Below are 16,807 nucleotides of genomic sequence, written 5' to 3' on the forward strand. Positions count from 1 at the left end.
TGGTGAGTTAATTTAGAGATGTCATATTTAATACATTTCTCAAGCATAGCACTACCTTAGTGACGTAGATGCTGGTAAGAATGGGCAAACAAACCTGTCAAGTCAAAAATAAACACCCAAAGCACGAAAGCTTCTAGTCCTAGACGAGCACCTACAATCGCCTCTCAACCGAGTCAGGGTCCAAGAGTTTTGGGTGTTCTTCAAGGAGAAATGTTGTTAAGGAAGTCCGTACCACGTGAATCTAACACTAGGAATGGACATGAATTATATATGGTGGTTGATAAAGGTCAGGAGGAGGATGAACGAACCGAGTTTCTTAGACGAGAGTCCTCAGGGTAAGAATCTCGGGCGTGTAGAATTCGACCGAGAGAGGAATGAGAGAGGAGCATGTGCAGTTGTTCACAGAGAGAGAGGACCAGGTACTGGTCGGATCTTGATGGGGATATAACCAAGGTCTAAGATTCAGGGAGGCAGTTTTGACGGTGGAGCTGAACCGCATGCATTCCTTGGTCAGTTAGCTGGTCTTAGAGTATTTCTCTTATAGCCATAGGATTCGTCATGCGAAGTTGAAACTTACAGCCTCCGCCAAGCATCATCGATAGTCCACTCAAATGAACCTAAAAAGGGATGAACTCATATCTGCTGGGGCCGAGATAAAACAGAAACTGAAAGACAAATGCTTTCCTCCCTACTTTAGAAGACAGTTGATGGATTGAACTTAGAATCTCAAGCAAGTCACCTACCGTCGCTGAATTGATGAATGACGATAATGCATTGTAATTTGCAAGAGGAACCTATGGCCACTCTAACAAGGTTTATTGAGGGTCTCAACGCTGACATTACCCACGAAGTTAAGCGGCATTCACCGAAGACTTCAGAGGAAGCTTTCTGGACGGCGGTACGAGTCTTACCATAGGACTGCATCCAACAGGCGTCAGACGTCCCCAAATAGCAATACACTACAGTCCAAGCCCGTATCCTTATTCAGAAATTACATGGAATACTCAATCCAATGCTCCTGGGAAGATTAAACAAGCAACCATGGATTCATCAATCGATTGATCATATACAATGGCACATTATATACAATGGCAGATTAAACTGAACATTTCGTGGAAATCATGTCCTTATGATCAGTGGAATCCAGAATTTTACACGTAAGTACTATTTCGATTCAACTTCCTCAGGTTTTAGATCGTTATCACCCAGACTCAGGGCACCGCTAGCAGAGTCAGAAGGCAAACATAGCTTTTCAAGCGGTACTGTAATCATTTGGGTTGGTTTCTTGAATTGCACCAATATCATAGTCATGTTGTCACATCCCTCACCAGTGGCGGTAGATGGTGCTAAACAACGATCAAGAACTCTCTCGCACACAGCAGACAGCTTCGTTTCCTGCACAGTGCACGATGTTAACCATCAATTTTCTTTCGAGTGTTTTGGGTTATACAAAAGTCAAAATCTGAGTTCCACACTAATTGCTAATCAAAGGTTAAAAGTAGAAGTCACTCTACACAAGCCCCCAAATTAAGAAACCAGAATTCCACAAGGTCTAGTCCACTTACAGAGATTAACTGCTCATGCACGAAATCCACTACCTGCTGGCTGGACATGCAATCCCTAAAAAGCACAGATGGCAAATAGAACATCATTCGGACGACCCCCCAGGTAAGGAAAACAAGAAGACAAATTGACATGGCAACATTGTCCAGGAAAATTTTTCTATATATTACTGTACAATATTTACTAATGTTGAAAAAATCGAGAAGGAAAGTCTGTAAATAGAGAATAAAATAATAGTTGCCACACACAAAACAATCTCCATGCATGACATAGTAGACTCAAATCATTTAAAACGGAAGAATAAACACTGCTTATTTATAAGATGTGTGAGACAAGGTAAAACGAAACTCTAAAAGAGAGTGATGGGTTATATATCCTTTCAAACAGTTCTATTAAGAGTTGATTATGGTCATGTCAAGTAAACTACAACTACAAACATTGTCGGAGGACTATTTTAGAACTGCAGGCTAACATGTCATCTTTCTGATACATCTCGAAATGAGGTGCAATAATATCTTTCAAAAGAACACTTGTGGGTGCACACAAGGGTGCACACACAGCAAATGCTTGCATTGGCTCTAATTTGTACTCCAATGTGAGTGGTAGGGCACAACCTTTCTTTCAGCATCAAACTCAAGTTAATTCTTATTTGTCATATTGAAATTGGTAAGCGTCATATTGTCATAAGATGCATACCAGACGCCATCACATGCTAGCACGATGAAATCATCATCCTCACAAAGGTCAACCTATCATAGAACAGTCAAAAGGGATAATTAGACAAATAGAAAAATAGCAAGAAAAGTTTTTAAGTCAAATGCATATATATAATACACAGACAAGCATGCCCAGTAAAAAGCAAGAACATCAACAAAAATGCGCTAGCAGATGTGACTCAGATTATTTGAATTTCAGCATTCTACTTCTAAAATCTCTCTGAAATAGCCATACATCGTGCAAGAGGAGAAAAAAGATGAGAAATTGTCAGTTGGAAGGCAGTTTACATAACATCCTGTAAAATTTGTAGCCAAAAGAGAGTAGGCGCTTAAAAGATGCACATACAGTAGTTATATCTGGACTTGCAGTTACAATTTGCTTTTCAGCTGGCAGAAATTTATTTTGCTTAAATTCCACATCACCTGCAGCAAGTGAAAACAATTATCCATTGAAACTATAGAGATACGAAAGAAACATGTGCTTAGAGATGCTATATAAAATATGGGGAAATGCCACTAAGAATCCTAAACTATGCTTACTATAACACATATACCCCAGAGTGACACAAAAAAAACCCCAAACTTATATTTAGGTGACACATTTAACCCCCAAACTCTTTTTTTGTGACCCAAAAAACCCTAAACTTATATCCATTTGACATATTTACCCCAAATTATTTTCTGACATCAAAAACCCCAAACTTATACTCATACAACACATTTACCCCACAATTGAGGCAAATGTGTCACACGGATACAAGTTTAGGGTTTTGAATGTCACAAAAAAAGTTTGAGATAAATGTGTCACACTAATACAAATTTGGAGCAAATGTGTCCCATGGGTACAAGTTTGGGGTTTTTAGTGTCACAAGAAAAAGTTTAAGATAAATGTGCCACATTGAGCATAGTTTAAGATTTTTGGTGGCTTTTTCCCATAAAATAAAGAAGGCCTTCTGTGAAGCATTGTTTACAAAACTGGATGGGAGAATCAATCAAAAGACCTATTGGTTCAGGCGTTTAAACTGGTTGACCTGTTAGCTTTTCATTGGGACAAGTATAATTACTGTTGGCCAAGCGGTTGGAGGCTTGAGGCCTTCCAATGCACAGTTAGGAGTCAAAGGGAACAATCCACACAATGCCTGGAGCATGAAATATCAATAAATTTATTGCTCTAGGCTTGTTTAAGACAGCAATTATTTTTTTGTCACTGCTATTATAAAGATAGCTTGCGGCTAAGTGGCAAAGGGCTAACCCAGGCAGCTAGAAATCTGTCCCTGGGTCAACTTTCCACCACTGCATTTTGTAAATCTTTCCCTAATTACCAGTTTGGACCAAATCTGGCCCTATTCAATTCAACCAGCTAAACCAGATCGACAAAGGTTTGGTCCAGTTTTTCGTACCGCATTTGATGGTCCAAACTGGACTGGAACATGAAATCATACCAAGACCAACCGCTTGATCTGGCTGGTCAGGCCTGGTTTTAGAAACATTGGCACCAAGGGCAATTAAGTTCAGAAGTTCCTTTCCAATATCAAGCAGAAGTATGCAAAGACGATTGGATCCAGGTTGAAATCCCAAACAAACCTAGTCGTGAAAGATCAGATACCTATAGCTCTTGCAAGATTTAAGCTTCCATTTACTCGTCCAGCATGTATAAAACCTCCAGCTTTTAGAATCCTCTCCTTTTCAGCATCCAACTCGGGTTTGTGGTCTCTAGACAGATTGAATGCCTGTTGCATGCAAGACGGAGACCAACTAGGAATGAATAATTTGGTCTCAGACCACTCTCTACATTTTACATATGTTCTGCATGTATAAAGCTGGACAATGACCTTTACAATCTTAATATCTGAGGACATAATAGTCCTCAAATAAGGAAAATATATTGCAGTTATAAGTGTCCAATGAGATTGAATTATTATATATTACCTGACCCTTTCTAGACAGGACACATCGAGAATCACCAGCATTGGCAACAACTAGTTTGTTATTTTGGATAACTGCAACGCAGGCAGTGCTCCCCGCAGTAGGTCCAGCAAAGTCAGAATGAGGGCCCTATAGAATTACTCAAGGACAAAACATAAATCAGAAAACAAAAATGACAGGTAAAATCAACCACATCAAAAAAGAAGAAATTTTTTTTATTTTCTGTTCTTTTTTGCTGAATAAAACAAGAAATTATACTGAGAAACAACATTTAGTGCAAATGGCAAATACAGGAAAAGAATAAAACTGATCCCATTGCTTCTGAATACCTCCTCAAAAGCCCAATCATCATTCTTGTCATTGCTATCTGCACCCCTTGGAGACCATATAAGTCCCTCTATCATTCCCGTAAATCTGTTGATTTTATCTCCCAAAGCAGCTAATTCTCTCCAACCCCTTTGACCTCGCATCATTTCATCCATTCTGCAACAGCATAACACCATTTGCAAGAGAGAAGAAAGGACAGCATGTCAGTAGCTGCTACATATGATTAAAGTTCCAAAAATTCTCACCCTCAGAATAAGAAATTAATGAGTTTTATATTACTTATCTAACAAGCTACAAACCTAAATGAAGTTTGAGTTTCAGCAGCCAGGTTCTACATATGATATCTTACTTGCAGAGAGCAACAACACCTGCTGAGATAAGCACATACTGCATGCACTTTGGTTCTATTCCACTTCATGATTTCAGGCAACCATCACTGACAAGTAATCATTACACAAACAGAAACAGAGTGGCTACCAAAACTTCTTCAAAGCTAATTTATCATCGTAAAAAACATTTCAAGGAAAATGCTTTTCCCAAAGAGAAAAGGCAAGAGGAACAGAAGATTTATGACTGAAGGGGAATCACCGGAGAAAAGCTTTCTGAAGGGATGTTCCTATTTGTCCAGCTGCATATGCTTCATTCTTGAGGACCTGCGGGTGAAGATAATTGGCACAGAACTTTGCTACCACTTTCCCTGCAAGAAAGAGTACTTCTCACAAAAACTATCTGACATCTAGCAGCAAAATTAGTCTTAAGCATTTTGCTTTAGACCATATACACCTAAAATTTAGCATATCAGACAAAAATGGCAGAAAGACAAGACCAGTAATGTTAGATATGAAGATTGGGCCCTTTCAAAGTGCACCAAATCAAACGCAAAACTTTACCTGGATCATACCCTTACCCAAAAAGAACAAACATATTACACAAAATCTAAACTCCACTATAGCTAACAGTTTTGTCGGGATATGAAGGCCATTTTCTTGAATCTACATGTTCTAAATCCAGTCCAATCATTATATTTGTTGGAATTTAGCATAGAGGTGTCCAGAATAGAGGACAGACAGCAAATGCATAAGAAAAACCATGGAGTTGACCTCACTTAGTAGGAAACGGCTAGAAGGTGCAGTTTGGATTAGCTGTTCACTTTAGAGTATATTTACGACTCAACCAACAACTATTGTTCCAAAATTTGCAACCAATCTGATATATTGGGTCCCTTTTTTATTCAGTTTGGTTTTCAGTTATTAAAGCTGAGCCACGAATTTCATACGAACAATAACATTGGCTAGTGACTTTTTATCTCTGACATCAGGTACAAAACAGCAAAGACTTGTGACTCTTCACAGATAATGAAAAGAAAGAGATTAAAATTTATGAATTGTCAGGGCACTGAAACTTTGAATGGAAGTATACAGTACACAAGCAAAAAGACCATATAACCACAATAACCTCCCGTCAAGTGTAAGAGCCCGAACATTCCTATAGTATGATGACTAATAAAAATATTCATTAGTTTACATTTATCTAGTCTGATTGGGTTTATAAATTATTTCAAATGGATAAGCTAACTATGAAACAATCACCCTGTAAGAACTCATCCAAACCGAAACAAACAAATTGACAGACTAAAACTGCCAATTTAGTTTAGATTGGTACAGACCAATTTGATTTAATAGGTTTCTTTTTCTCCCAAAAGCCCTCATGTAGACGTAAAATAATTAGTGACCAAAGATCTTCTACGAATTGAATGCAAAAAAGGATCAACATAATAAACTGAAACGGTAAACAAGGCGTTTGAGTCTATCAGACTGAGCTGGTGATACAAGCATTTCATGCATTCAGTTTCATCTTCAGAAATCCGATAAATTTATAACTACACAAAGTTGTCAGCAAGAAGCTGAAGCTGACCGACAAGGCTTCCCAAGAGCTGACTTTAATAAGTCCAGAATTTGATTGACCAATACTTTGTCGCATGTGATAACACTGCTACATTTTAAACGATGTACTGTATCATAAAATGTACAGGGGTTTCCCTTCTGTAATTTCTGGCAACAAACTGGTAACAGTATAATCAAAGGCAGTAGTTCATCATTCATGTAAGTCAGTATCATTATGAAAACCATATCAATTGCACAAAGATTTCAAATTGTGAAATAGAGTATATATTTTGTTCTACACTGTAGGAACCTCAATCAACTTATTTTAAAGCCATACGCATTTCGCATTAGCCATATGATGATTTGATAATTCAACAAATCATGTAAGTTAAAATGGCTATGCCCGTGTCCTACATAGGATCTTTTATGACCTGTTTTCAGGCCAAGTAGTACAAGTAAAACTGCTGATTAGATTGACAGTTGCAGAAAGCTAAAGATGCCTCCATTAAACACCAACCTGGTATTTGCACTCCACACATACTATGTAAACAACTAAAAGTGGCCATGGAACAGTAAGTAGAGTTGTAATTAACATCAGAAGAAAGCAACTGCAGTGCTATTGATAATTGATTAAGAGTCTATGAGAGATCTGCCATGAGATCAACATTCTCACGACTCACTAGCTTATCAATGTTCCACACTCTCCGATGCAGCAAAAAGCACTTGCATTAATCCATCAGGTGGCACATCGATGGCAATTTATAAGAGACAAAGAGTCACTAAACATCTATATCCAGATGGACCTCTGACTTGACTATGGAACAGAGAAGCAGGTCTGGCTAGGCTAACTTTGGTTCTTTAAGATAAAAGATATTCGGCAGCAAAATATTATTGGTGATACCTCCATGGCCATCATAAACACCAAAGAATGAGGTGGAAGCATCCAGATCAGGATAGGCAGCGTGCTGCCAAAAAAAAAAAAAAAACTCATGAGCCATACTAGCACTGAGTCACAGCAGCAAAGTTTCGATGCAAGTTACTCACAGCATCCTCCATTGTCGCACGCCAACCTTGCATAGATGATAGGCCATATCTAACTCGATCATTCTCGCCATCTTCTGAGAACTTTTCAGTTTTCGGAGTGCTCAGATATATCCCCATTTCTGTCTGTAAGTTACATGTGAGACAATATTTCACTCAAACAATCAAATGGAAGAAAAAGAACATGACACAGAACTCCCCGGCTAAAAATCAAATGAATGTCAAACTCAGAATAAGTAAACACCATAAGAAATTCCCAGACCGGCGAATCCAGTTTCAACACTCTGAGTTCTTGCCCTCAGCTATAATCTTGAAATGGTGCAAGAAAAGTCAATTGTGGTTTCAACAAAACCCAAAATCACACGTCGACCATGTCGAAATCAGATAGAGACACACGCATACGCCAGGGTTCCATCCATCAGAGATTCCCTATTGCAAGTCTTTCACGATCGGACGATCGGATTTATTAACCTTCATATCTAATTAACATCTCCATCAACACTTACAACCTCCAAGATTCCCATATAGAAATCCGACCACAAGTATTTTCAAAGGTTTGGCAACTGTCAGTCAACAGTCAAAAGACGTTAACCCGGATGAATAGATCGACGAACTCTAGACATTCCCGATCAAGCACGGAACACTTAACACATCAGAAACTACAGAACAAACCAAGGACAGCAACCAATGCAGTACCCTGACGGCGCCTCAAGAATCTAGCACCAAATTCCACAGCAAACACGCGAGTAAGCAAAGGCTCACAGCACGACCCACGTCTCCCCAGTCCAGGTAAGCCGAAACCCGATTCGAAAGACTTCAAATTTAGCACGAGAAGAGGGTGAGACGGACACTCCAGATCAGGTGGAAGACGACCCAACACGACACTGAGGCATACTCACGCGGCTGAAGTGACCCGGGGCGAAGAACCGGTCAGAGACGCATTTGGGTTACCATGGAAGGATTGAGGAGAAGGGGTTGCTTCAATTTGGATGGAAAGACGTGAATGAAGGAGCGAGGGGGTGGTGATCCACCAGGAGACGAGGGTCAAGGTGGGTGGTGGTTCCGCCCTCAAGAAATTCTCTTCCTCCTGCGTCTCGTCTCGCCCTTGCTTTCGCGCGTGGCCCACCAGACCAGAGGGGAGTGACGCCATTTTTATATGCTATTGTTTTTAGGCCTTGTCTGCCGTCGACCTTTGTCTGGTGTCGGTACAGAACGGGTCCTCAAATTTTCTGGTTGAATAATTTGTCCGGAATCATCGGTTGGGCTGTATACTGTATAGGTCCCTCAGTGGAATAAATTCTTTATTTTTTAGAATCTGAAACATATTCTATATATCTTGAAATTAAGAATTATCATCACATGTATAATCATATTTAATGACCATCACCCGTCGCTATAATTTATTGACCATAATTTTATATGACACACGAAAAATATGAAAAATCAACAAAGTAAAAATCTCATATATAAAGTGAAAACTTAGATTAGTGGTTATAAATTATACATCTATTATCAAATATCATGAAACATCATAAGATTGCACAAAAATATAAATAAGAAAGCAAAAACTTGTTCCAAATTCCACCATTTTAGAATTTGAAACGTTCTCGTCAAAATAAGCTTTTTAAATTTTCAAATTGCAAACCTACTATGCATATATTAAAACTTGGAACCAGATAGATTTCCACTAATTATATTCTCGGATTTCAAATTTTAAATTGGAACCATACTCACCCTTAATTACTACGTTATGATTAAAACCCAACAGTGTGAATAAATTGTTGTACATACTTTACCTTTAAAAATTCACGTATTTACATGATTTTCATAACAAAAATACACTTCATATATTGTTCCTCTTCTTTTAAAATTTTTAAGTGGCATGAATGTTGATGAAAAATAATACCTCATCATCGGAGAAATCCGAAATCTCTAGGCACTGTTGTGAGTGGACGGTCAAGACCAAAGAGATATGATATCTTGAAATTTGGTTGCTTTAAATTGGGCGACTTGGGTATGGGTTAAAAGCTTTTAAAAAGTCCAACGCAATTATGGGTTTGATTGAAATTTATGGAGAAGTGATGGCTCAAGTCAAATAATAGCCTATTCTGAAAAGCTAGCTAAAAATTGAGGTGACTCTAGCTACAGTCACCCCCACCGCGACCAATAATAACTCGACAACAAACATAGCAACTTAACATCCATTGCTACAAATGAATGATAAATAAGCTAAAAAGTCTCTTTCCCTCTCTCTTCTCTCTCCATCCCCTTCTTCAATCTTTCCTTGTTTTTTTCTTCCTTTTCTCCCGATTAAAATCTGGGAACACTATTTTTTTTTCCTTTTCTCTCGGTTTAATTTTTTATCTAGAAATTATCCTTTCTCAATTTAAATCTGTAAGTTTAATTAATATATTTTCAAAAATTTAATACCCCTATGCTATTCTCGTATATAGATCCCCTACTTTAGTTTCAATGGTGGTCGCAGAAACTTTTGTCTCGCTGATTCACGAAAATTTGTTCTTCCAAATGTTATATCAATACTTGTTTAGCCAATTGTCTCCTTATGGCGATGGTATAGAGGAAGGCGAATCTAGATGCGCACCACCAAGCCATTGTTATTGGCAGAGGGAGTTTTTGACATGTGCCAATTACTAACAAAGATACGTGATCTAATTATCAAATATCGATTATTTTGCTTGATAAATCAGTTCTTATGAAACAAGTATATGCCAAACCTACCACTACTTCTTCACCGCTATTGGTACTAATCTCTTCGGGAAACTTATACCGAAGTCTTAAACTTCACATACGGAATGTAATCGAGTCTTGAACATTTTAACCGATACAATCGAAATGGGAATCTTTACTTAAAAAGCGAAATCAAAGGCTAAACCTATTTTTTTTCTCAATGGCCGTAATTAAAATATATTTATCGAAAAATATGGTCTAGTTCTCTTGAAGAAAAGTGCAAGTTAAGCTTCTAATTACAGTTTGAGTGTCGCATGAGTAAATGCATTGTAAAACGAACCAAAGTACTCGTAGTTTTGCATTTTAGACTAATCCATATACGGACGAGGGCTCTATCTAAATCTTAGTAAATTTACTCCCTTTTTCATGAGCTCCAAAAGGTTATTTCTCATATACTTTTAGAGTGTCGCATCATTGGCCGCCCGACCAATAAAAGAAGTTCCGAATCTTACCAAAATATCTTCCTTTGATTGGGTTGTTTAAAGTCAATACAAAAATGGAACCCCGATGGCACCTAAAATCCTTTCATATTTAGCTAGATTCAGCATTCTCATTAACTTCAATAGCAGCGGTGGACAACTTAGACTAACTCAATTTTCCTATGTTTAAATACCTTCGTTAATAGATGCAACTTCTTAGGATTATTTTCTCAAAAGTCAACTTAATGATATATTTTTCAATTGTGTTAATTCAATCCTAAATTTTTTGATGATTTTTCAATTTAATTATAGATCTTTTGAAAATTTGTCCATTCATTCCTAAACATATTATTTGGATGATTGACTGGAAAGACTAAATTGACATATCATCAAAAAGGTTTAGGAGTAAATTGACAAAATTGAAAGAATCAAGACTGAATTATCCGTCGTACAATATGTTTATGACTTTTTGGACAATTTTCGTGCAACCTATCTATCCCAGCATGAAGAAGACATTGAATCGTGGATTCACATAATTGATGCATTTTCCTTTCTAGCACGTGCATTACTAATTAGTGGATAGGTCTATCAAGTTCGTTACTTATTTATAGTTGTATCTTGAGACAAAATATCTTTAGTTCTAATCGATAATGACGGGCATCAAGACCTGTTCGTGAAATCAGCTCACGAAATGACTCGATGTATTGTACTTAGAATTCGAAGTAATTAGAAGTTCTTAAACCAATGGTTGGATCTGTAATGCATGTAACCTTATCAAGAGAAGAAAAAGCAAAGCTGATGCCGAATGATTGGGTCTTTGTGTCCGCGCATCCGACATGAAAGTCCCTATCCGGCCCTGTCGTTTCCTCCTGTCTTGGGTAATCTATGCATTTTAAAAGTCGAGTCATTCTCAACCTTGGAAAACGTGTGCATCACTTATTTGGATCGGCGGATGCAAAGGAAATTCGTGGGTCCAATTCGAGCTTTTGGGGAAGGAAAACATTTTAAATGGAAAAAGGTTAGCTTTGGGATACGAATCGAAACCCATCAAATGGGGCGCTTCAAGAGTATAGTATACTCATTTATATTGCTGATGTTCTTTTTGTGTGGATAATTCCAACTATAAAGCATATGAAAAATGATGTCACTGAGTGGGTTTGAGTTTTTGGGTCATATTTAGGATGAAATAGTTTGATTTTCAAATTACTTGATCACATATAACATGGAAAATGTCGATATTTACCGTCTAGCTGCAAAGCAGTCGACAACATTCATGAGAAAAATTATTATTTCTAGTTTCCTTTACTTCTGTTTTTACGTAGAAACCTGTTTTTCTCAATATATGCTTGTTAGAAATAATATAACAATGTTCTTAGTTAATGCAGTTGATTGGAGTATCAAGGATTTTCGACTAAGGAACTAAAAGTCATAAGCTCAAATTCTGTCAACTGTATACACATTGCTCTAAATTAGGCTACCTACATAAATCAATTACTTGAATTTAATCGGTTCATAAAGCCTGTGGAGTGTTATGCGGTTTCTAAATTGTAAGGCCTCTGCATTCGTTCGCTTAAAGCTCTCAAAAGAAAACATCTATAGAGTGATGAGAAATTGTTCTTTTTTAACCAATTATTTCAAAGCCTGTGATGATTCCTTTTCTGTCTTTTCATTCTCTCCCCCTCGTTGTGGCACAACACTGATTGAGGAATCTGAAAATTTGACAAATCGTGCCCGAGGTGGGACCTGTTGTTACGCAGATAATGATGTCCTTTATCATGGAAACCCTAATTTCAAGCAAGTTCAAATAATTTAGTTCAGGAGATGAACGTGGAACCTTCTGGGTGCTGAGATAATCCGCATTAACTGGGGGCCATTAAATTATAATATCAAAGTTTCGAAATCTTATTGGACAATAGGAAACATCAGTCAATTTTCTATTGGTTAGAATATTTACTACAGGGTATCCAACAATTGTTTCCAGGGCACCGCTTGAATTTTCATTTATTTCCTCTCATTTCTTTCTTTACTCTCCTAATCTAATTTTAAATCTGAAAACTTTGCTCTTCCATTCTTATTTTTGGAAGCTTTTCTCTCCGATGTAATTCTAAATGTAGGAGTTTTAATGAATAAATATTTTTTCCTCCAGTTTCCATGGTGTTTACAGCAATTTTAATATTAAATCTGAAGGATTCGCTCTCATAAGTGTTAGATTTAAATTTGTTCAACATATTTACATTGTCCCCTATGGTGATGGTGTTGGGGACACACCAGCAAAAGACAAAGTTGCAACTACAATATTAGATCTTGACATGTGTGGCGTGTGTGACGTGTGAATCATAGATCTATTTATGAAGGAAAAGAATATGATTATCTCAATCAGCCATACTCTGATGATATATCTTGATTTCTGGTTTATTTATTTATTTTGTAACTTTACTGGCTTGCTTCGTTATGGTGACTTTTGAAATTTCCTATTGATCCTTTTGTGTATTATTTTGGTAATCAATAGAAATTTCTTTTGACAAAAAGATTAAAAAAGAAATTATAGTTTCAAATGCATACCTACTAACTAATACATAAAAAATGGTAATATTCCAAATTAAATAAATGATATATATATCGGAAGTGCTCATTAATAAGATTCTAAAATAATAATGGCTTCGACATTGGAATATGCAATCAATAGCTAAAATTGAAAATTCTTTGGTGCACTCATTAAAATTGATCTGATTCATTCTTTAAAAATTTCATAGTTATGCTGCTTTGGTCCATAAAGGGTCTATTTTTAACTAGCCAAATAGTGTCGAACTCTATTATTTTATTCACGGGAACAAAAGAAAAAAAAATCATTTGGTAAATTTTTTTCCCAAGAATAGGTATGGAACATAATCAAAAAGTAAAAAACAATTACTTCTTTGTTCCCAGAAATACTCTAGAATCAAACCTATCTGTTTTTCTTTTTTTCTCTTTTTCTTTTATTCTTTTTTCTTCTCTCTTCTTCTTCCTCCCAGTCGGTCACCAGCCACTGTCCTACTAGCCATTGCTGCCGCTATTAACTCTGGCTGGGTGAGGTCCGGCAAGCTTGCCAGAGGCTCACCTAACCACCGTGAGGCTCTCCTCACTAGATTTGGCGAGGCAAGCTTTCCTTGGCCACCGGCGATGCTCTTGCAAGGAGAGCCTCAGATTCGCCGTGGCCAAGTAAACCTCCAACGAGCATGTTGGACCTCACCTTGTCGATCACTAGTCACAAGGAATGAGGGTGAAGAAGGAGGAAGGAAGGAGAGGAAGATAAAATAAAAAGAAAAAGGAGAAAAGAGAAAAAAAAAAAGAAAAATATAATTAAAGTATTAAAAATTAAAAGAAATAAAAAAATTAAGAATCTTACCAAACGTATTTCTATTTCGAGAATAAAAATTTTGGTTAGTTACCAAACGTCTTCAAATGCTCAGAGTCTTGTTTAGGGAACTAAATAAAAAAATATCATTTATGAACAAAAATTATTTTCAGAAACAGAATGATTACCAAACACACTCAAATTTAATCTTGATTGTTGCATCTTAGATGATCGAGGGAAGCTACCATTTGTAGATAGCTCCGTCGTTTGCTTATGACTTCGACATTAGCTCTTATGCGGGAACCTGAATTTTGAGATATTCTTGGGTCATTTTTGGACTATTTTCTCTGATAAATAGATTAGACCCAAACAATATTATTAATCCTTTTTGAGTTTAAGTGGTAGACAGTGTGTAAAAAATATTTACTCAAGCTGTAGAACAATTGTGCGTATACACAAACAGTTATGTTCTATTGACAGAATATAAATGAGTTTAAGAGATGGAAGAAAATGCAAAGTATATTTATAGTGGTTCCGCCTATCCACTTAACCGACCCTAATCTCACGGTTGACACGATCCAAGTTGAGGTTGGATTTGTATGTCATCCTTGAGATGATAGTGCCATAAGATGATTCTTGTTTATATTTATGGCTATAACTCTATATATTCAAACGATTCTTATCACACATGACATTCTCTTATTAAACTTCACACACTCGCACTTCTGCTTTTGAGACGGCATGTCATCCTTTATTGCACACTCAAATATGGTAATTAGTCTTGTCTTCTCTGGTATGCTTTTTGTGTATTCCATCACCTGAAACTGGTTGTAAAATACCAATTTTATTTCAAATCAAATTGATAAAGAGCCTACGTCTTGTCTCCAAGACTGTAGAGGTCCGCCGTAGAACCACTTCTTCGTCAGTTCCGAGAACACCCTCTCCCGTAGGCCCCTCCAAACTTACACATAACCAAGCTTGTTCTTCTTCTACACATACGAACTTCCGAGCATGGCACCCTTATATTTTGTAGATTGTTCACAACTTATTATGTCCATTTGAACTCTTCGATGATCACATGTTCTCTAGCTTGTTCCCTTTGGCAAGGTCCACCCAAGCTTTGTTGATGCCTTCTTGTCCTCATAGCTCGTTCACCTTCTACTGGTCCATTTGACCTCTTTGCTGATCACACGTACTTAATTTATTCACCATACAAGAAAGCAAAAAGAGGAAGACTAGTTTAATAGCCAGTTCATTTGAGTCTATAAGGCTGCGTTTAATCATCCGAATTTGAGTTCAAATAGGATAATTTGTTATCCTATCCGATGTTTGGGAATGTCCACCGGATCAGACAAACCCGGATACATCTGAATAAAATGCCAGATAAAAAATCCGAGGAAGGGGGTGGGATAAGCCCGGATTGGATAATTTTTTTTTTGTTTTTTTAAGGAAAGAAAGAACTTAACAAAAAGAGAAGATATTATAAGCATCTATGTCAAATGGATGCCTACGTCTCTCTTATTCATTGTTAGCCCTCTTCTTCCACTTCTTCTCCCATCTTCGCTTCTCTTACGCCAGCAATTGGGTGCCCCTTCCTTTGGATCATGGACTTGCTGAATCCGATGACCAAGAGTGGCTTTTTGAGACGAATAGGGCAAAAGTCTTCTCATAGGCATATGTGGAACTAATTGGAGCATTGCTTGTGCCACCTCAAACATCGGTGGCTTGAACTTTGGCTCCACCTGCGCCACTTCATTGACAATGCTAGAATCCTTACAAAGTACGTTGGACATCTCAAGGGAAGAGGGGAAGATGGTGATGGTGATGGTGATGAAGCATCTGTAAATCTTTGGTATCATTGACAATTTGGGACCTCAATCAATTTGAGGCAATGCAAAGACTAATTCGGTGGTCACCTAAAATTCCCCCACCCCCTCTATGTCGTAGTCTAACATTTACCGATTTGCGTCGCCGTTGCACGGCGAGCCGGTGCTTGCTGTTTTCAATGGTGGCCACTGCAGTGGTGGCCACAATTCCTAGATCTAGGGTTTTTCCATGGCCTTTAATTATTTGAATTTTTTATTTTTTTTATTTTATAATTTAATTGAATATCATATTTATTTTTTAATCTTATCCTGAAGTGCGTCAAACACTTGATAGGATTAGATATGTTTGTCTTTATTATCCAGAGGATTTAATATCCTACTTTATCCTATCATAACTTGATTATTATCTCGACGACCAAACGCAGCTTAACAAGCAAAAGACATGGACTTGCGCAAAGCCAAGCCCTAGAGACCTCATCCAATAACTTGTCCACTATTTGCAAGGTCCATCCGGTCATCAGCATATTTCAAATCCAATAGCTTGTTCGCCTTATGTAAAGCAAAGGCCCTTTCACACTAATAGAGATCCTACTACTAACACCATCTACATATGAATCTATTTATGTAGAGAATGTATTATGCACATTCAAGTTCTCACGTTAGTTCACTTATGATATTTATCATCATAAAACATATGAATTTTCTGCAACATTTTCTATTATGCATTTTTTGCGATCATATTTGATTATGCATAGGAGTTTTAATTCAGATGGATGAAAAAAAATGAGGGTTAATGGTCGGTATTGCGCCAAATAATAAAAACTTGAAAACTATAATGCTTCAATTTTTAGGAATTATGGATTGTACGGAATATTTTTATTGATAACATAAAGTACGAGAAAAATTGTCCTAAAAATCCTAGACCTATCATATGGTGGTTAATTCAGTTTTAAATATTTCAATTATGTTTATTTATTCTTAAACCTTTTGACGTTTTGCCAACATAGTCTTTTCGATCATTTTT

The 16,807-nt window shown here is 37.1% G+C and overlaps 1 protein-coding gene across 4 annotated transcripts; it reads right to left on the reverse strand.

The window, feature by feature from the left end:
- Nucleotides 1-960: 960 nt before the first annotated feature.
- LOC104437105 (probable protein phosphatase 2C 60) lies at nucleotides 961-8,596 on the reverse strand. Of its 4 annotated transcripts, XM_010049992.3 has the most exons (12): nucleotides 8,356-8,590; nucleotides 8,153-8,270; nucleotides 7,460-7,582; nucleotides 7,317-7,380; nucleotides 5,121-5,229; nucleotides 4,535-4,688; nucleotides 4,209-4,334; nucleotides 3,886-4,009; nucleotides 2,626-2,702; nucleotides 2,260-2,312; nucleotides 1,566-1,620; nucleotides 961-1,395 (listed from the first exon to the last, which is right to left on the reverse strand). In XM_010049992.3, the coding sequence occupies exons 3-12, from the start codon at nucleotides 7,574-7,576 to the stop codon at nucleotides 1,165-1,167; spliced, it is 1,110 nt and encodes a 369-aa protein (XP_010048294.2). In that variant the 5' UTR covers nucleotides 7,577-7,582; nucleotides 8,153-8,270; nucleotides 8,356-8,590; the 3' UTR covers nucleotides 961-1,164. The 4 variants fall into 4 exon arrangements, with proteins under 4 accessions (XP_010048294.2, XP_010048293.2, XP_010048292.2 ...); XM_010049991.3 differs by lacking the exon at nucleotides 8,153-8,270 and having other exon boundaries at nucleotides 8,356-8,596; XM_010049990.3 differs by having other exon boundaries at nucleotides 8,153-8,590.
- Between the last annotated feature and the right edge of the window lie 8,211 nt (nucleotides 8,597-16,807).

Source organism: Eucalyptus grandis, chromosome 3 (assembly GCF_016545825.1).
Source record: "Eucalyptus grandis isolate ANBG69807.140 chromosome 3, ASM1654582v1, whole genome shotgun sequence".
Lineage (NCBI taxonomy): Eukaryota > Viridiplantae > Streptophyta > Magnoliopsida > Myrtales > Myrtaceae > Eucalyptus > Eucalyptus grandis.

Excerpts from the sequence above, each read along its gene's own strand:
- LOC104437105 (XM_018870794.2), bottom strand. Across the intron at positions 5,230-7,316 it reads TGTTTATGATGGCCATGGAG|GGAAAGTGGTAGCAAAGTTC; the intron begins GTATCACCAATA and ends TCTTTCTTGCAG. Across the intron at positions 1,396-1,565 it reads TGCATGAGCAGTTAATCTCT|GAAACGAAGCTGTCTGCTGT; the intron begins GTAAGTGGACTA and ends TGCACTGTGCAG.